The sequence below is a fragment of the Agrilus planipennis genome, unplaced genomic scaffold (genome assembly GCF_000699045.2).
Source record: "Agrilus planipennis isolate EAB-ADULT unplaced genomic scaffold, Apla_2.0 scaffold44, whole genome shotgun sequence".
Taxonomy (NCBI): Eukaryota; Metazoa; Arthropoda; class Insecta; order Coleoptera; family Buprestidae; genus Agrilus; species Agrilus planipennis.
Genome location: NW_020438939.1, coordinates 1,501,428 through 1,523,109, shown reverse-complemented (window position 1 = coordinate 1,523,109; position 21,682 = coordinate 1,501,428). Strand labels below are relative to the sequence as shown.

The 21,682-nt window shown below is 33.2% G+C and overlaps 1 protein-coding gene across 1 annotated transcript in view; it reads right to left on the bottom strand.

Moving 5' to 3' along the window:
• The window catches only part of LOC108742558 (myosin-I heavy chain), a 52,379-nt gene extending 32,668 nt beyond the window's left edge, over positions 1 to 19,711 (bottom strand). The window contains exons 1-2 of the mRNA XM_025974472.1: positions 19,544 to 19,711; positions 2,137 to 2,199 (exon numbers count right to left, since the gene is read on the bottom strand). Of these exons, the coding sequence (XP_025830257.1) occupies positions 2,137 to 2,199; positions 19,544 to 19,711 (231 nt within the window). The remainder of the gene's footprint in view (positions 1 to 2,136; positions 2,200 to 19,543) is intronic.
• Between the last annotated feature and the right edge of the window lie 1,971 nt (positions 19,712 to 21,682).

Genomic DNA, 21,682 nt, shown 5'->3' with positions numbered 1-21,682 from the left:
GAGACAAACAGTTTGTAGACAATAGAGTAATTACAATATTATATTAATTTTCACTACAACTTGTTTCTGTCCCTATATTCGCTACTACTTGTAATGAAAAGTTCTACAATTGTAGAAATTTGTTCTACAGTTTTCTCTGAGTGTATGTACTACACAATAGTCGTATCGAAAATTTAGGGAAAACCCTAATTATTTGTAGTTGCGAAGGTATTTACGATGGTACCCTTCTTGGTATCAAGGGGTTAGTACCGCAGGTAGGAAGATAAAATTATAACAGTAGGAAACGAACTTGAGTATTATGAATGTTCAACATTATTTAATTTTTCTTTAATTTTTTTTTTGTACTAAATAGTTTTTAAACGCTACGTTTTTGTAAAAAGCAGCTAAATTCCTTTTTAATTATTATAACAAACGATAAATATTATCATAAAATGTTTCTAGGTTATACTTGTTTTATGAACCCTGTCAGCCATTGTATCATGGAGTCAGTTATTTATGGTGAGGACCCAAAATGGCGGACAATTATACTCATTATATTTAATGAGTCTTACTTCTATTTTAAATATATCGTAAGAAGCATTTTTCATGTATCTGGATATACAAAGTCTAATAAACACTAGACTTAAGAGGAAGAAGCTACGGGCACGGTTATCATGATTGTATCTCGTTTGTGTCTAATAAAAATGCATACCAGCAAACATACAGGGTGTTTGAAATTTATTAGGCATATGCATGCTAATCATTGCTTATGTATTCCTCTGAAAGGGTTATTATTTAATGGTTTATTCAAAGCAGATATTATTTTGAATGTACGCATGTGAACCGATTACTAATAATGTTTTTCTCAACAGCTGTTTAAAGTGGAATTCTGAATCTGTTATTTTGCATTGTGGAAATTAATAGACATCATTTGATCTTATTATTCCTTTGCAATTAAAATTTTTGTTTATTATAAGCTTAAAAAGGTTTTAAATTACAATTTAAGTACAATCAATGTATAAAAAAGAAATTTACATTTTTGAATATGGTCAAAATTACATAAAAGGCAGATTAGGGTTATCTGACGTGATTAATTTGTAATATGTAATAGTTATGTTTAAATTACAAATGTAAAAACAAGAGTACTTATTTCTATGATTTGTGTTTAGATTAGGGATGATATTTAGGATCCGATCGGGTACCGGACAATGACGTCGAATACCCACTCGGCAGTGTCGGGTAATTCTACCACAAAAAAAACCCAAATCACGATTTTTTTGATTTTTCTATCTAATCTAATTTTGGCTAGTTTTTAAGTTTTTATTGATAAATTTCCTATTTTCTAACAATTCCAACTATTTATAGTGTACGGACTCATTTATTCATATATTAGCTTGGCTGGGTTGANAATTTTGTATAATTTTTTTCTAATTATTGTATTGAAATATCCTACAATGAAAAGTAATTTTTAAGAGAAACTTGTAGTACATATTCTTTAACGTTGTGGTAGAGAGACAAACAGTTTGTAGACAATAGAGTAATTACAATATTATATTAATTTTCACTACAACTTGTTTCTGTCCCTATATTCGCTACTACTTGTAATGAAAAGTTCTACAATTGTAGAAATTTGTTCTACAGTTTTCTCTGAGTGTATGTACTACACAATAGTCGTATCGAAAATTTAGGGAAAACCCTAATTATTTGTAGTTGCGAAGGTATTTACGATGGTACCCTTCTTGGTATCAAGGGGTTAGTACCGCAGGTAGGAAGATAAAATTATAACAGTAGGAAACGAACTTGAGTATTATGAATGTTCAACATTATTTAATTTTTCTTTAATTTTTTTTTTGTACTAAATAGTTTTTAAACGCTACGTTTTTGTAAAAAGCAGCTAAATTCCTTTTTAATTATTATAACAAACGATAAATATTATCATAAAATGTTTCTAGGTTATACTTGTTTTATGAACCCTGTCAGCCATTGTATCATGGAGTCAGTTATTTATGGTGAGGACCCAAAATGGCGGACAATTATACTCATTATATTTAATGAGTCTTACTTCTATTTTAAATATATCGTAAGAAGCATTTTTCATGTATCTGGATATACAAAGTCTAATAAACACTTTTAATAAATAGATTAAATAAAACTTACCTGAGAATAAATGTCGATGTCTTTGTACGGATTGACTGCCACCAAAATGGTTCCTGTATATGTCTAAAGAAACTATTAAGGAAATATAACACTTTCATATAAAAGAACAGACAAAAATGCATGTATAATGTCAACGTCTTCTTAAGAAAATACTAACGACTTCCGCAGATAAAGAATTTTCATGATCACATTAAACAAAAAAAGCAGACGTTGTGTCGGTTACATAAAAACCAGCTGTAAAATAATAAACTATTTCATTTAGGCACCTATGTACCTATTTATTACTGTAATGTGTAATGCGTTAATGAATTACCTTAAGTTAATATTTAACAACTCAAATAAAAGACAAAATTTAATTTTTTTTTTAGTTTACTGAATCGTATGTTTTTTTGAAATGGTTTAATCACTTGTAGAAAAATCTAATGTTCTATAGTTTTAGCGACTATTTAAGCACGATCAAATCTGGTGAACACATGCTGTATTTAAACATCTTAATTACCAAATCGTCGGTCATGGACCGGAAGGCTAAACACAATTAATGCTAAAAATACATACTTAGATGTATTTTGAAGTCTATAATTAAAAAAGAGAAGAAAAATCACGTATGCCTTTTTATGCGCCAATAAAAACCTTTCTCTACATTATATGAAACGCTTTGACATTTATTAATGGTTAATATAAAAATTCATTTTCAATTTTTTACCCACTATAAACTACCTAAGGTTAATGAGAGAAAATTCTTTTGCTGTTGTTACACCCGCGCCGGGAATCGAACTCGGGACCGTTGGCTTTATGCACCAACGCTCTGACCACTAAACTACGAGAGATGACAACAGCAACATCTCGGGTTCGATTCCCGGCGAGGGTGTGACAATAGCTACAATTTTTTTTTCATTAACCTGAGGTAGTTTTTAATGGGTAAAAAATTAAAAATGTATTTTTACATTAATATAAAAACCTTCCTAAAAAATAGATATAATTTATTTATATTCTTTACCTTAAAAAAATTTGAAAATTGAAGAACTTTGTTACTGTTTTGGCACTCATTTTCCTAATAATTCGAAGCTAAAGAATGAACTTCTATTTTGAAAATTAATCCGAAAGTGCAGGTACATATCATTAATTTATTATTGAACTTCCTTCCTTTTACAAACGGAAAACATTCAGATGGAACCGGCATAGAATATAAATAAATAAAAACATGGGACGTGGTTATAAATCATTTTTAGCAACTTCCTTATAGTTTTGTGAACTTTTCGACAACATAATTTGCATATTAAATAGTAAATGTAAGCGGTACCTGTATGCAAAATGAAATTCGGGTAACCATAACCATTTCATGCATTACTTATTACTATTTCAGTAAACTAAGGAAACAATATATAAACTAATATACAAATCAAACGGTAATGTTTTTGTATATGTATATATAGATACAGAACGGAAATTATAACGCTATACATAAATACCTTAGTAAGGCCGTCATCTAACATTTGAAATCAGTTTTTTATTCGTTTATTAAACGACGATTTATCGAGACCACCTATGATGTGCTGATGAGATCAAATAAGATTAAAATCGCGATCCACAGGATTAATTCAGATTAGCATAACTACATAATGGCGAAACCAATCGTTGGGCTACTTTGAAAGCGAGTTAGGAATCACATTTCAAATTAAATGGTGTTGTAGTTTAATTGCATTGCAAATTCGTTATCAGACCTGTTTAACATTTAATGCAGCTTTATTACTTACGTATAATTACTAATTACTCTTTATACTAACAATATAACGAAAGGCATTACTGATATCTTATCACTGTAATGATGAATAAATATTCAAGAAAATAATTGTCAGTCGTATATGTTTTATGAAAATACTGGATATGTATTATGCATGCGATTCATTACAGTTTGAAATGTAATAAGTAGCAATTCAAATTTGCAGACTGCAATGTTAATTTTGTTCTTGTTATGACGACACAGCGTGCACTGTAAATTTATCTCGTTCGAGTATCTACTATTTAAATAAAGGGGTCATGTATCGATTATATCCAGTACGATACTGGTCACTTCTTTATATAAAGATACGGTCATGAAGTACCTATCCCTGATTATTTCTAGATATTTCCCGTTCGCTGTATGATTTATGTCGTGCGACTGCCGGCAATCAGGTACATAAAAAGTGCCGTCTATATCGATCGCCTGCGGCATTTGTTCACAACCGTGTGTACAGTACAAGTAAAGAAATTATTAACAACACAAACCAACAAGATGGAGATTGATAAGGTAAAAGCAAAAGTGTAGTCAATACTAAAGCTTAAAATTAAAATTATGTTAATTTGGATTATTCGATTTTGAGATGAGGATAAAGGATAATTTCAACGTGCACAGACAATTCTGAAGCCAAGTTCGAATTCGCCTTCGAGAAATAAATTGAAAATCATTGATAAAAGAATGAGAAAAAGTGTAATATTGTCTTCGATATACCTTTTGTTCGACAGCGAACTTGAGTTTGGACTGCATACTACAGTAAAATCGAGATATTCTAATCTTAACGCTAAACAAGTCAAAGAAGCATTATTCATATTTTTAGATTAAACTATTTTGAAATTCTGGCACACTCAAGTAATTCTGAAACCAAATTACGTTTGAAATAACATCTCTGATTTTATAATTTACTGATCTACGATGACTAGGTGTAACCGAAGATATTGAGAGACATTTTTTCCTGTCCCCCTTGAAGAGACTATGTTGGACTTCTCCCCTTCTTTTGACACCACGTAATTATGGACATCTCCCATTGAATGAGCAACCTCCCATGTACCTGTGGAATACAGCGATGTACCTTTCCAAGAACCCTACCGAGAGGCTTGGTCTTGAGGTTTACATCTCAAAATCATAGCCTAGCATTGGTGTGGGAACGTTCCATTCGGAGTACGTCTGCCATGGTTCAATTTTTTTTGTACCAAATGTTGCAGCAGTTTGTTTCCCCCTAACGCCCACAGACCCATACCCACAATATAAAAAATGAGGCCGAAGAGGGACTTCCGACCTAATACGTGTAAGTTTCTTTACCAGTTTTTTTTTTTTTTTTTTGATATTGAGAAGTGTTGACAAAACAAATAAAAAAAAGTAAAATTAAAAATACTGGTTTGCAAGGGAGGAAAAAGTAGGGAGAGAGCGAATATAAAGATAGGGGACAAAAAATTACAAGAAGTGGCTGATTTTAGGTAACTAGAAAGTCAGATAAATAAGGACGGAAGGAGTAGTAGGGATATATAGCAGAGGATAGCGCAGGGTCGAGTCGCCTTCAATAAAAAGAAGTCTCTTGTATGCTCGCGAAGGGTTAATTTAGAAATTCGTAAAAGATTGTTAAAGGTGTATGTCTGCAGCGCGGCGCTGTACGGGTGCGAAACATGGACGGTGGGCGCGGCGGAAAAGAAAAGGTTAGAAGCGTTCGAAATGTCGTGTTACAGGCGAAAGGTGAGGATACAGTGGATAGAGAAGGTTAGAAATGAAGGGGTATTAGAAAGAATAGGAGAACAGAGGAAGAAATACGTGAGATAGGTTGGTAGGACACGTTCTCAGGCATGAAGGTCTAGTCAGACATGTATTAGAGGCAGAAACAGGAATCAGGAGGAGTATAGGTAGACCTAGATTAGATTACTGTTCAGAAAAAGTTAACGATGTAGGATGTTCTAGTTTTAGGGAAATGCGAAGTATAGGAAAGAGTAGAGGTGCGTGTCCAACCAGTCTTAGGACTGATGACCTTATGATGATGATTGCATTACGAAATAAATACAGATAATTGTAACCGCCATTCTTATTGTCAATAAATGGGAATGGGGAAGTGCCCCTACGACTTATGTTTCAATAGCCACAGGGTACAATAATACGCAAAATCATTCTTGTCTGCTCGTAAATTGGTTATTGTTATAGTATTAACTGGTGTAATTCCATCTGTTTCATGAAACTTTAGAGCGATGAGGAAATCCGCGGGCAAAATCATACCATACGGGTTTACAATAACAATATTAGTTTGAACAGTTCAAAGACCAAGTGGTTCTTAGCGTAAAACAACAATACATACATACACTAAACTGGGACGGCAAAGTATCTCACGTTTGTTATAACAGTTGTTTCAACGATATTATCGCTTTAGAAGAAGAGTTACGACATGATTTCGAACGCTATAATTTTTTTTATTGTCGTCTGTTTTATTATTAATCAATTAAATAATTAAATGAAATGAGTGACGCTAAATTGTGCTCCGTGGTCCGTTGCGCAGTAAGGCAGTGCGCATAGGATTTGAGGTGAAGAGATTTTGTTTGACAGCTGATATTACACCGAAATGTATGCGCAGTCGTACATTGCGCAAAGAACCGTGCATTTTCCATTCTTAATCAGTAACGCTTTTTAGACTCATTCGTTTTGAGTCAAGTTATTGCTCTTCTAGAGCTTTAAATTCACTTCGTACAATGGGGCCGCAACACAACGCCCTTGTGAAAACTCTTGCGTTTATACGCGCGCGTTAAAACGCCTACCATCGGCTTCGTGTGAAACGGCACTTAAAATTAGCGCATTACAGCAAGGCCTTCTAACAAGATGAGAGATGACTCAATCTCAATCTCAATCTTCACTGACGCTTACTCGCGGTTTCGCAAAACGTTTCACTTCAAAAATTAAACGGACAGTAGAAAATAATTAAAAACTGTTTCTATTGTTGTTGCTTATTAAGTACTTCCTGTTTTGAGTAGTTTTAAATGAATTTTGGTTTCCATTCGTCTATCACCTATAGTCCTATGGTGTATTCGGGTTAATCTTCAAGTAAATAAAGTTTCTTTATGTAAATGCATAAGTACTTATCGGTTGTGTTAATGACAGAAAATATGTCACAATTTAGATGCAGGTTATTTGATAATATTCCACTTAAAATTCTTTCCCTATGAGTAAATGATTTTACTTATTTACCTACCTATAAACTACCAAAATTCAATGTAAATATACTAATTGAGTAATTAATTACAAGAATTTACCTTCAATTACATAAGTACTTTATTACGAATATTAAATACATCTAGGCAAAAATGATTATTTAACGTTGGAAATAATTATAACCACTTAAATTTCTTATACGAAATCATTGAAAAATTATTAAACGATGGGTTATTCTTGCCACTTCCTACCTAATTATATTATCAAAAACTGTCACGTAAGAACCTGAATGCCGAACTGAATTTTGATTTAATATTTTAAAAGTTGAGGAAATTCAGAATAAACTCAGTTATATAGAGACTCTAATAGAGACTTATTTTAATAAACAGACTATAATAAAACAAATTGTTTTAAACAATGAATGAAAGAATTTGAAATGTATTTACAATACAAAAATGTACCTCATATTTCAATTCAATACGCAAGGAATTAATTGTACCACAATCGATACTGTTGCGAGAAGCATTAATATATGGTTTGGTAAAGAAAATACTACAAATGGCGCGGTAAACGCGGTAAAAACGAATTATTTTATTCGATTATGGTAACGTGCCTATCACGTTGAGGTTAGCTACGCCGGGATTCCTTTTAACAAGTAGATATCCATATATTTAAATGGACCTTGTTGGAGCATACGTAATCCTAAAATGTAGCATCGTACTACAGATGGCGTTTACCGCGCCATTTTTAGTATTTTCTAAAACGCGCTGTTAAGACAGCAGGTAAAAGTTGGTCTGCAACGCGCTGATGAGATCCAAAAAGATCGAAATCGCGATTCGCGTCTGGCAATTTCGACAGAACACAGACCACTTCGAATTATTTTATTCGATATGGTTTGGTATTCAACAGAATTATCAGAAAAAATTTTGTATAGTGAAAAGTAATTGTACCTACAGGAAAATTCTGCTGACTGCAGAATAAAGGAGATAGCCCGCAGGTGCCGAAAATGGGATACAAAGTACGACGCTCCGTTCCGGGAGTTTGCCACCCTAGCCAAAGGGAAAGCCGTACTTTCTTCCCCTGGTACGTAATATACTATTGCGCCCTTACTGTGGCTTTGATTTTGCAATACTTTCCGATTCCTAAGGTTCATAAATATATGATAGTAATGTTTCTTTGCTTCGTCTCAAAAACAAGCTAACTAACGTTGACTTCTTGCAATATGACAGACTACGAATACTTAAGAAGGTATAATTAAGCAGACGACGTTAATTTTGTGCATAATTCAAATAATAATTGCTTTCTTGTGACGAAGAGCAAAGAAGGCACGTAGACAGGCCACTTGAGACATGCCGACAGCCAACACCAAAGTTACGAAATCTCTTAAAAAACCGGGCATAAAAAACCACATAAACACACAGAGAACTAATGGGCGAGGTTATTACTTACAATTGGCTTGTTGCGACAAAAGCGCGTCTACCACATACCTATGTACAATTGCATCCTACTTATTAAAAACAATATTCGGTTTTGGTTTCGCAAATGAAGTTGCACGATTCATTTTCCTTTTGCTGCCCCAGTTTAAACAAAATAATGGTAGACATATAATAATATATTACGTAAATGTATAACCACAAACTCAAACTAAGATATTACATTACGTAAGTGTATAATTACCTGAGATGTGATTTATTTGAAATACTTGCATTTAAAATGTAAATACAAAATAAAAAATACCTTTTTTTTGCATTTAAATACTTTTTTGAGAAAAGCATTTTGTATTTTATTTAAAATACTTTTCCAAATGTATTATCCATTTTCAAAATGCATTTTTGCCTTAAAAGGTTTTGCTAAAAATGATGAATGAAAGTTGTTCACATTGGCTATTGAAGGTATTAGAAGCTTATAAGGGGAACAAACAAACATTCCATGAATGCTTTCTAATTGTTTAACTGAAGAGAGTCCAAAAACTTCTAAACTCCTCGAAAATGGATAATCTAGAATATTGGATCGATATTGTTTTCCGGGTTCAATGCCAAGGCCCATGGAATTTTAAAGTTCCAAATTGGTATCAGCACCTGCCAAATCAGGAAGGAACTACGAAATTCTATGAATTACGACAAAACAGCCCCCAAAACAATATCGAATTGATATACGCCAGCTGTGTAAACTGAAAACTAGAAGATATTGGGTAGTGCTTATAAATGTACATAATCCAAAATTCTTAGAAAACTATTCGAAAAACTTCACTTATTAGATTAACCTTAACCTAAAGAAACTATAGATTCCATTTCTTTCTCTTATTACAATGTGTAAAAGATCAGAAACAAAATGGGGTTGTAAATATTTTGATATAAAATGATTGATCTTGATTTTACATCAAATGTATTTAATAGGTAAAATGCAGAATTTCAAGGTAGCATTTTTTCATTTTAAGTTTGAATATTTGATGACTCAAAGTCAGTCGATCTACTTTGGCAGAAGACTTATAAAAATATACTATATTTCTTTATCATAAGTAGATTAAATTAGATTACTTATGGTATCTAGTAGATGAATAGGAATGAATAGCAACAATTTGTTCTTTGTAGTTGTAGCGGTTTTTGTCGCTATAATGCCCTGGTTCTGTTATCCCGTAGAACACCCAAGGCAAAAGGTTACCATCAGATTAAATGGTTTTCTCGCAACGTCACTTGTAACTGCGAAGTGATCGTGAATTTATAATGTGAAAGGTTGAACGGTAATTTGTGCACGGAAATGACTTAATAACCGCAAAGTTCAATGACATATTTTGATTTTTTTTTTGTTTTATTACTAAATGCAACACACCAATTGTGATTATTATTTACGAAAGCAATTGCTGCATTTTATATACCATACAGGTCAGGCAAAAATTTTGCTGAACATAGAAATTACACATGTCTTTTTGGGTATTTTTTCTTATGTTGCACGAACGAAAATGCAAAATTTTGGAATATCTAGTCTAACCATGTGTATCTAAAAATATTTTCTGCTTCTTTGATAACTGTCTGGAAGCTGACGCCCAAAAAAAAAAAAACATTTCTTCCAACTTTTTGCAGCCTGGTACATCAACTTTTTATGTAATTTAGAGTATTTGTTCTTAAACCATAGATAGGCGGAATCTAGGTCCACTTCGACATAAGAAAAGGGCGAAAAACCGAAAAAAAATGTCGGCCTAACCGCTTTTGTTTTGAAGGTGTAATTTAATTAAAATACTACATATTGCTTGAAAAACAGTGACAGAAAAAATTCATGGACCATTTTTCCGTGTGTGAAAAAAAAAGAAAAAAAGTGAACCCTATCGGTTAGGGTTCACTTTTTCATTCGGTATCCAGTAAAATGGAATAGCCGCAGAAATTTTGGTCGGGCCATTTTTTAGTAATTCGACATCAAAATGTCGAAAATTGAATCGAAATTGTCAAAGAAAGTAAAAATATGATCAAAATTAAAAAAAAATTCTGCTGTTTCGCTTTTAGGTCCCATTAGTGTCAAATAACCAGAAAATACTAGTGGCAGAAATTTGCACTCTCCGTAAGTCAAATAATAGTCCAAATGCACCGTTTATAAATACACCCTTTTAAGGGTTGGTAATAATTAAACAAACAAACTCACATTTGCATTTATAATATTAGTTAAGATTATTATATTTTAGGAAAGACGAAAGCACGATTTTTTTTGTACCAAGCGGTATTTTTCAAAAGATAATAGAATCATTCCTATGTTTAGTTGTCAAGTCGCCACTAGTGTATATGCATAGATAACAGGTAATTAAGCAACAATTTTACGTTAAACACTGAACTGCATTATTATTAGTCAATGTAACATAAAAAGTGTTCCGGAAAGAATAAAAAAGTTTAGTAAGTAATATTTGTTTAAAACATTATTAATTTTAGTCAATATGTAATTCTGTTGTAAATGTGAAAATGACTGCAGCTTATATTAGTCATCATACTTTTTCTAACAAAATGAATCATTCAAAAGTATTGAAAATGGTATCGTACCAAAATCAATGTTTAAACACAGCACTGTAAAATTATTTACTTTATGGTCTAGAAAGAGCTACTAGTAAAGGATACTGAAAGAGCTACTCGTGATATAAAAATCGCGACAAAAAATTAGAAATTGCTGCTTTTCGGTATTTATCAGGAAGTCAGATAAGGGTCCCGCACAGCAACTTTTTAACTACTGAAATGGAACACATTAAATTAAACGAAAACATGCGCAAGGACAATTTTTAAACAGCAACAAAACTGTGCTCATGTCTGTCTTTGCGCATCGGCGATTATTTAATTGCTGTGGTAACACACTTCAGTACAGTATAATAAAAAAAGAAGTCCAAAATTGCATTATAAAAATGTCGTAAGATATTGTATTATTTCCAATGTTAAATGGGACAAGATGTTAAATATACTTAAAAATGTAGGGATGAGTTACAAAGATAGAAGAGTGATACTTAGTTTGTATAAAGAACAACAGGCAGTTATAGAGCTAGGGATGCAACGTAGAGAAGTACATATTAGGAAGGGAGTCAGACAGGGATACACACTGTCATCGCTACTTTTTAATCTATACATCGAAGACGCGATCAACATCATTAAAGACAGTACAACTGTAGGGATAGACATACTGGGACAAAAGATCAGTATGCTTAGATTTGCAGATGATGTAGCAGTATTAGCATCTAGCAAGAAGGAGTTAGAGATAGCTTTAAATAAAATGGAAGAGGTGTTGATAAAACAGTATTGTATGAAAACAAATAAAAGTAAAACTAAAATATTGGTATGCAAGGGAAGAAAAGGTAGGGAAAGAGCGAATATAAAGATAGAAGACGAAAAATTAGAAGAAGTGACCGATTTTAGGTATCTACGAATTAGATAAGTCAGGACGGAAGGAGTAGTAGGGATATAAAGCAGAGGATAGTGCAAGGTCGTGTCGCCTTTAATAAAAGGAAGTCACTTCTATGTTCGGGAACGGTTAATTTAGAAATTCGAAAAAGGTTGTTAAAGGTGTATGTTTGGAACGCGGCGTTGTACGGGTGTGAAACATGGATAGTGGGCGCGGCGGAAAAGAAAAGGTTGGAAGCGTTCGAAATGTGGTGTTATAGGCGAATTATGAGGATACCGTGGACATAGAAGGTTAGAAATTAAGAGGTATTAGAAAGAATAGGAGAACAGAGGACTCTATGAAAACCAATAAGAAATGAAGGTCTACTTGTCAGAGACATATTAGAGGCAGAAACAGAAGTTAGGAGGGGTAGAGGTAGACCTAGATTAGATTACTGTTCGCAAATAGTTAAGGATGTGGGTTGTTCTAGTTTTAGGGAAATGCGAAGTTTAGCTCAGGATAGGATAGAATGAAGGTACGTGTCCAACCAGTCTTAGGACTGACAACCTTATGATGATGATGGAAAAACCACCACCACTTTATTCCATGAAAAATTACAATTTTCGAATGTAAATGACTGAATTTGCCGTAGCAATTGTAGAATTTATTAGGTAACTTGTAATGATCTCAATTTTAACATGTTTTTTTAAAAATTATTTCAAGTTTCTTAATTATTACAATTTATTTTGTAATATCAACTAAAATACCTAATAAACTTATTTCTGCAAATTTACAAATTCGGGTCCAAACTAATCTTTATTATTTTCGCTTACGAAGTAACAGGCTAGTGGGATAAATTGTAAATATCGCTTTAATATTAAGGTAAATTTTCTTTTTTCATTTTCCGTGTTGATAAGCAGCATTTTTGTAGTATCAGTCTAAGACTTAAATTGCAGAATAGGTGAAATGCATTAAAACTAAAAATTATCGTCTGCCGAAGTATATTTAATTGCTCAGTTCTCAGCATTATAATGGTTTTGTGTGTGAATCAATTCAAATTAACCGAATCTAGGAGAAGGCATATTTGAAAGACCGTGCGGGGATTCCATGAATAATGGTGTATGATGTATGTTCCTCTCAACTCATCCTGTCTCGTCGGAATTTAATTGATGAAAGACCACGCCGGGCACGGTACATCTGACTCATTCATTTTGAGTTGCGTTCTTCCGGAAAGCGAACCCGGAATTCTGATGACTAATAACAAATAGAACGGCGCAGTGCCGGTAAGCGGACTTTCTCGACAAAATCTATGATTGTGCATCTTTTTTCTCTTCGAGTTTTTTTCGGCGTTTTTACACTTATGTCTTTTTATGAGCAACGTCCACGATCAAAACTGATGCACTACGTTTGCATTAAAAAGGCCAAAGAAAATAAAATATGTAGAGGTATTTTAAAATCTCTTGGGCCATGAAATGTGCGAAGGAGGAATTTTTATTACATTCATATTGTATACTTCAAAGACATTGATTCGACTGTTAACCATGGCCAGGACACACGGTCAATATTTTTAGTGAGAAATAGGAAATAGGAATCGATGAACAGGCGGGTTTTGCCACTGTGCAACCTGATGCCGTGGCCCACTAGATTCTAAACTAACTCTAAGGCTAATATCATAAAGGAGACCAAGTCTTGAAGAACAAGGCGAAATTGTATGTTTAATAATAAATATTGTACTGTATTGGGACTCGCCATTGCTTTATAATAAATGTGAAGAAATGAAGTTTTTGTTTTCAAGGACCAAAGACTATTGCATCTAACTAATACCTACTTTCTATAATAACTTTAGAAATATAATGACACTTGGAACATAAAAACAGCAAAAACTAATCAGGGAGTAAAAAATACACAGAAATAAAATAAATAAATTGCAATTTTCGGTTTCTTCCGAAACACCCTGCGGTGAANATACGTAATCCTAAAATGTAGCATCGTACTACAGATGGCGTTTACCGCGCCATTTGTAGTATTTTCTAAAACGCGCTGTTAAGACAGCAGGTAAAAGTTGGTCTGCAACGCGCTGATGAGATCCAAAAAGATCGAAATCGCGATTCGCGTCTGGCAATTTCGACAGAACACAGACCACTTCGAATTATTTTATTCGATATGGTTTGGTATTCAACAGAATTATCAGAAAAAATTTTGTATAGTGAAAAGTAATTGTACCTACAGGAAAATTCTGCTGACTGCAGAATAAAGGAGATAGCCCGCAGGTGCCGAAAATGGGATACAAAGTACGACGCTCCGTTCCGGGAGTTTGCCACCCTAGCCAAAGGGAAAGCCGTACTTTCTTCCCCTGGTACGTAATATACTATTGCGCCCTTACTGTGGCTTTGATTTTGCAATACTTTCCGATTCCTAAGGTTCATAAATATATGATAGTAATGTTTCTTTGCTTCGTCTCAAAAACAAGCTAACTAACGTTGACTTCTTGCAATATGACAGACTACGAATACTTAAGAAGGTATAATTAAGCAGACGACGTTAATTTTGTGCATAATTCAAATAATAATTGCTTTCTTGTGACGAAGAGCAAAGAAGGCACGTAGACAGGCCACTTGAGACATGCCGACAGCCAACACCAAAGTTACGAAATCTCTTAAAAAACCGGGCATAAAAAACCACATAAACACACAGAGAACTAATGGGCGAGGTTATTACTTACAATTGGCTTGTTGCGACAAAAGCGCGTCTACCACATACCTATGTACAATTGCATCCTACTTATTAAAAACAATATTCGGTTTTGGTTTCGCAAATGAAGTTGCACGATTCATTTTCCTTTTGCTGCCCCAGTTTAAACAAAATAATGGTAGACATATAATAATATATTACGTAAATGTATAACCACAAACTCAAACTAAGATATTACATTACGTAAGTGTATAATTACCTGAGATGTGATTTATTTGAAATACTTGCATTTAAAATGTAAATACAAAATAAAAAATACCTTTTTTTTGCATTTAAATACTTTTTTGAGAAAAGCATTTTGTATTTTATTTAAAATACTTTTCCAAATGTATTATCCATTTTCAAAATGCATTTTTGCCTTAAAAGGTTTTGCTAAAAATGATGAATGAAAGTTGTTCACATTGGCTATTGAAGGTATTAGAAGCTTATAAGGGGAACAAACAAACATTCCATGAATGCTTTCTAATTGTTTAACTGAAGAGAGTCCAAAAACTTCTAAACTCCTCGAAAATGGATAATCTAGAATATTGGATCGATATTGTTTTCCGGGTTCAATGCCAAGGCCCATGGAATTTTAAAGTTCCAAATTGGTATCAGCACCTGCCAAATCAGGAAGGAACTACGAAATTCTATGAATTACGACAAAACAGCCCCCAAAACAATATCGAATTGATATACGCCAGCTGTGTAAACTGAAAACTAGAAGATATTGGGTAGTGCTTATAAATGTACATAATCCAAAATTCTTAGAAAACTATTCGAAAAACTTCACTTATTAGATGAACCCAAAGCTAAAGAAACTTATGGATTCCATTTCGTTCTCTTTTTACAATGTGTAAAAGATCAGAAACAAAATGGGGTTGTAAATATTTTGATATAAAATGATTGATCTTGATTTTACATCAAATGTATTTAATAGGTAAAATGCAGAATTTCAAGGTAGCATTTTTTCATTTTAAGTTTGAATATTTGATGACTCAAAGTCAGTCGATCTACTTTGGCAGAAGACTTATAAAAATATACTATATTTCTTTATCATAAGTAGATTAAATTAGATTACTTATGGTATCTAGTAGATGAATAGGAATGAATAGCAACAATTTGTTCTTTGTAGTTGTAGCGGTTTTTGTCGCTATAATGCCCTGGTTCTGTTATCCCGTAGAACACCCAAGGCAAAAGGTTACCATCAGATTAAATGGTTTTCTCGCAACGTCACTTGTAACTGCGAAGTGATCGTGAATTTATAATGTGAAAGGTTGAACGGTAATTTGTGCACGGAAATGACTTAATAACCGCAAAGTTCAATGACATATTTTGATTTTTTTTTTGTTTTATTACTAAATGCAACACACCAATTGTGATTATTATTTACGAAAGCAATTGCTGCATTTTATATACCATACAGGTCAGGCAAAAATTTTGCTGAACATAGAAATTACACATGTCTTTTTGGGTATTTTTTCTTATGTTGCACGAACGAAAATGCAAAATTTTGGAATATCTAGTCTAACCATGTGTATCTAAAAATATTTTCTGCTTCTTTGATAACTGTCTGGAAGCTGACGCCCAAAAAAAAAAAAACATTTCTTCCAACTTTTTGCAGCCTGGTACATCAACTTTTTATGTAATTTAGAGTATTTGTTCTTAAACCATAGATAGGCGGAATCTAGGTCCACTTCGACATAAGAAAAGGGCGAAAAACCGAAAAAAAATGTCGGCCTAACCGCTTTTGTTTTGAAGGTGTAATTTAATTAAAATACTACATATTGCTTGAAAAACAGTGACAGAAAAAATTCATGGACCATTTTTCCGTGTGTGAAAAAAAAAGAAAAAAAGTGAACCCTATCGGTTAGGGTTCACTTTTTCATTCGGTATCCAGTAAAATGGAATAGCCGCAGAAATTTTGGTCGGGCCATTTTTTAGTAATTCGACATCAAAATGTCGAAAATTGAATCGAAATTGTCAAAGAAAGTAAAAATATGATCAAAATTAAAAAAAAATTCTGCTGTTTCGCTTTTAGGTCCCATTAGTGTCAAATAACCAGAAAATACTAGTGGCAGAAATTTGCACTCTCCGTAAGTCAAATAATAGTCCAAATGCACCGTTTATAAATACACCCTTTTAAGGGTTGGTAATAATTAAACAAACAAACTCACATTTGCATTTATAATATTAGTTAAGATTATTATATTTTAGGAAAGACGAAAGCACGATTTTTTTTGTACCAAGCGGTATTTTTCAAAAGATAATAGAATCATTCCTATGTTTAGTTGTCAAGTCGCCACTAGTGTATATGCATAGATAACAGGTAATTAAGCAACAATTTTACGTTAAACACTGAACTGCATTATTATTAGTCAATGTAACATAAAAAGTGTTCCGGAAAGAATAAAAAAGTTTAGTAAGTAATATTTGTTTAAAACATTATTAATTTTAGTCAATATGTAATTCTGTTGTAAATGTGAAAATGACTGCAGCTTATATTAGTCATCATACTTTTTCTAACAAAATGAATCATTCAAAAGTATTGAAAATGGTATCGTACCAAAATCAATGTTTAAACACAGCACTGTAAAATTATTTACTTTATGGTCTAGAAAGAGCTACTAGTAAAGGATACTGAAAGAGCTACTCGTGATATAAAAATCGCGACAAAAAATTAGAAATTGCTGCTTTTCGGTATTTATCAGGAAGTCAGATAAGGGTCCCGCACAGCAACTTTTTAACTACTGAAATGGAACACATTAAATTAAACGAAAACATGCGCAAGGACAATTTTTAAACAGCAACAAAACTGTGCTCATGTCTGTCTTTGCGCATCGGCGATTATTTAATTGCTGTGGTAACACACTTCAGTACAGTATAATAAAAAAAGAAGTCCAAAATTGCATTATAAAAATGTCGTAAGATATTGTATTATTTCCAATGTTAAATGGGACAAGATGTTAAATATACTTAAAAATGTAGGGATGAGTTACAAAGATAGAAGAGTGATACTTAGTTTGTATAAAGAACAACAGGCAGTTATAGAGCTAGGGATGCAACGTAGAGAAGTACATATTAGGAAGGGAGTCAGACAGGGATACACACTGTCATCGCTACTTTTTAATCTATACATCGAAGACGCGATCAACATCATTAAAGACAGTACAACTGTAGGGATAGACATACTGGGACAAAAGATCAGTATGCTTAGATTTGCAGATGATGTAGCAGTATTAGCATCTAGCAAGAAGGAGTTAGAGATAGCTTTAAATAAAATGGAAGAGGTGTTGATAAAACAGTATTGTATGAAAACAAATAAAAGTAAAACTAAAATATTGGTATGCAAGGGAAGAAAAGGTAGGGAAAGAGCGAATATAAAGATAGAAGACGAAAAATTAGAAGAAGTGACCGATTTTAGGTATCTACGAATTAGATAAGTCAGGACGGAAGGAGTAGTAGGGATATAAAGCAGAGGATAGTGCAAGGTCGTGTCGCCTTTAATAAAAGGAAGTCACTTCTATGTTCGGGAACGGTTAATTTAGAAATTCGAAAAAGGTTGTTAAAGGTGTATGTTTGGAACGCGGCGTTGTACGGGTGTGAAACATGGATAGTGGGCGCGGCGGAAAAGAAAAGGTTGGAAGCGTTCGAAATGTGGTGTTATAGGCGAATTATGAGGATACCGTGGACATAGAAGGTTAGAAATTAAGAGGTATTAGAAAGAATAGGAGAACAGAGGACTCTATGAAAACCAATAAGAAATGAAGGTCTACTTGTCAGAGACATATTAGAGGCAGAAACAGAAGTTAGGAGGGGTAGAGGTAAACCTAGATTAGATTACTGTTCGCAAATAGTTAAGGATGTGGGTTGTTCTAGTTTTAGGGAAATGCGAAGTTTAGCTCAGGATAGGATAGAATGAAGGTACGTGTCCAACCAGTCTTAGGACTGACAACCTTATGATGATGATGGAAAAACCACCACCACTTTATTCCATGAAAAATTACAATTTTCGAATGTAAATGACTGAATTTGCCGTAGCAATTGTAGAATTTATTAGGTAACTTGTAATGATCTCNTTAATTGCTTTCCCGGAACGCAGGTACGACACACACGTTTACAGATACGGCGCACATGAAGAAAAGCGCCCGCGGCTAGTCGGCGAATCGATAAGCCGCTCACACACACGTATGCCCGATCGCACACAATCACGCTCGTGGTCGCTACAATATGTATACCTGATAGGTACGCAAACTAAATTTATAAGAACGGTACAAGTTTTTGGTCTTAAATTGTTTTTATTAATTTGATAATTTTAAATGCTTCATTGAATTTTAAAACGGGAATATTTTCTCCTGTCTTTTTAATTAACAGAATTGTTACCTAAGTAAACAAATTGGAGTCTAACACAATTAGAATAAATACTGCATAAGTATTCTTTTTTAAACACTACTCCCAAATTGCTATATCAGTAAATTTTAAGTATAAGATGAAAAAGAGTAGGTAGAGGTAATTTAGAACGACATGAACATTGACCTTGGATCGCGCAGTGATAAAATTCTGCTTGTTCATTGATTTAATACACTTTTGCTTCTTAAAAACATTGACAGATACTGTTTATAGTTGATCTGGAGTGTTACCTCTGGTTGCATTGCGAGACAAATAGTTAACAACTGAATCAATGTTGAATATGATAAGGCCCGCCTTTTACGAACCTTAAAGTTCATGTCATTCTAAACTACCTATACCTACGAAAAATTTTCATATTATTCCTAAACGTCTCTAATCCGTTTTTATACTGTTTCAATAAATTTTAAAAAGGAACCAATATTTTTTCTTACCTTTCTAATGACCAGGATTAACACATAGCTACAAAATAAGGAATAAAAAGGATACATATATTCTGTCCTTGCCGTATCGTACTTTGAGATTCCTGTTGACTGTGTCCTCGTTTAATTGTGACAAACGGGTCATGTCTGGCACCCCATCTTCTGGAATGGAACATTCTGAAACGAAATAAAGACTGTTGAATTGGTATCCGATAAAAAATTCCACTTTCGTCATGAAAACAAAATCGATTCGGCACCTGTCTTGTGTCGTAAAATTAAACGGCTGAGAAAAAACCCTGTTTACCCAACAACGAGTAGAATTATTGTCTTAAAAACAAAGGAACAACTGAAAATGTTTTGGAAATAGACCGGTCACTGATTTAATCTTAATGGTTCTTCCACGCCGATACTTCTATTAAGAATACGTATTATTTAAGTCCCGTTGATGTATCACTTATTGGTTTACGAAAAACAAATCCCAAGAAAAAAATCAATTACCAATTAATCACAACACACATTCATTATACAGGGTGTAGTCATGAAGTGTACAAAACAAAGGAACATTTTTAAAATATTTTGTGTTTAGGCCTATTACTTTGTGGATAACTACAGTGTTCCTGATGTTTGGATATTGAACAAAGTGAAGTTGCTTTACGGAGGAATTTTTATTACAATGGCCTTATTCTTATTAAGTAATTAATAAATACTACGTAAGATGTTGATATAGAAAAAAAAAACAAATATTTTTTTTTTTAAATTCTGACTTTCGTAACTTTCGACTTTAATTTAAAATTTTCTCTTACAATTCAATATTTTGACATTCAACTAGAAATTTCGACTTAGAATTCCAAATTTCGCCTTGTATATTGAAAGTTTGACTTGTAACTCCGAATTTAGACCTACAACTCGAAATTTCGACTTGTAATTTGAAATTTCCTATTACAACTCGACATTTTGACATTCAACTCGAAATTTCGAATTAGAATTCTAAATTTCGCCTTGTAAATTGAAATTTTGACTTGTAACTCCGAATTTCGACCTACAACTCGAAATTTCGACTTGTAATTTGAAATTTCCTCTTACAACTCGACATTTTGACATTCAACTCGAAATTTCGACTTAGAATTCTAAATTTCGCCTTGTAAATTGAAATTTTGACTTGTAACTCCGAATTTCGACCTACAACTCGAAATTTCGACTTGTAATTTGAAATTTCCTCTTACAACTCGACATTTTGACATTCAACTCGAAATTTCGACTTAGAATTCTAAATTTCGCCTTGTTTTTCCTTTTACATTTCGAAATTTTACCTCGTAATTTGAAATTTCCTCTTACAATGCGAAATTTCGATTTTAAACGCAAAATTTCTGTCGTCTATTGAGTTACCAATCAGTGTTGTGATAATTGCTGTCTGCTATTCAATTACCTTATGTTAGGTTGGGACTGGATTACGTTAGGTTACGTTGCGATTCAATGAAGATTTCGAGTTAAAAGAAAAAAAGTTTCGAGTTGTAAGTCAAGATTTCAAAAAACAATTATGTTTGGTCTTTTTACGTCTTCGTACTTCTGTGCTCGCGATCGGTTGCTTTGAAAAATATTGTTAAAAGTGTTGACCGAATTCACTTCCTTACCGAAATAAGTACTTACTTCGCCATATAATCAAAGCCAAATGGGCTGTTGTATTTATTTTATGCATTTTGGCCAATAGGCAAATTCGGCAAATGAGGCTAACATAAGAACGACTCTGGCATATGGTTGTGAAGTGTAGAAGTTTAGAAAAGAGGAGATATTATAGGGGTAGATGAACAAAGAGCGCCATTGAAGCCAACAAAAAAAAGGAGAGAAACAACAGTAAGGTAAGTTGGAGACAGATTAAACTAATTAGAAGCTCAAATAGGAGCAGAGAAAGACTTAGATTAGATTATTGTTCGCAAATGTTTAGGGCTATGAGACGTTCTAGTTTTGGGGAATGGTGAAGATAGACTTCTTAGGGTAAGAAAGGGATGAGAGGTGCGGGCCCAACCAGTCTCTATGATGATGATAATTTTGCTTGACTAATTATGTCCTTAACAAGATATTTCTAAAATATCCTTTGAACAGTTACAGTTCTGAGTACTTTTAGATTACGTAAATTGGCTTATAATGTCAAAAAGAGTTTGTTGTAATTCAGCCACCTGACTGACAGTGAATAAATTAAAAGCTGTTG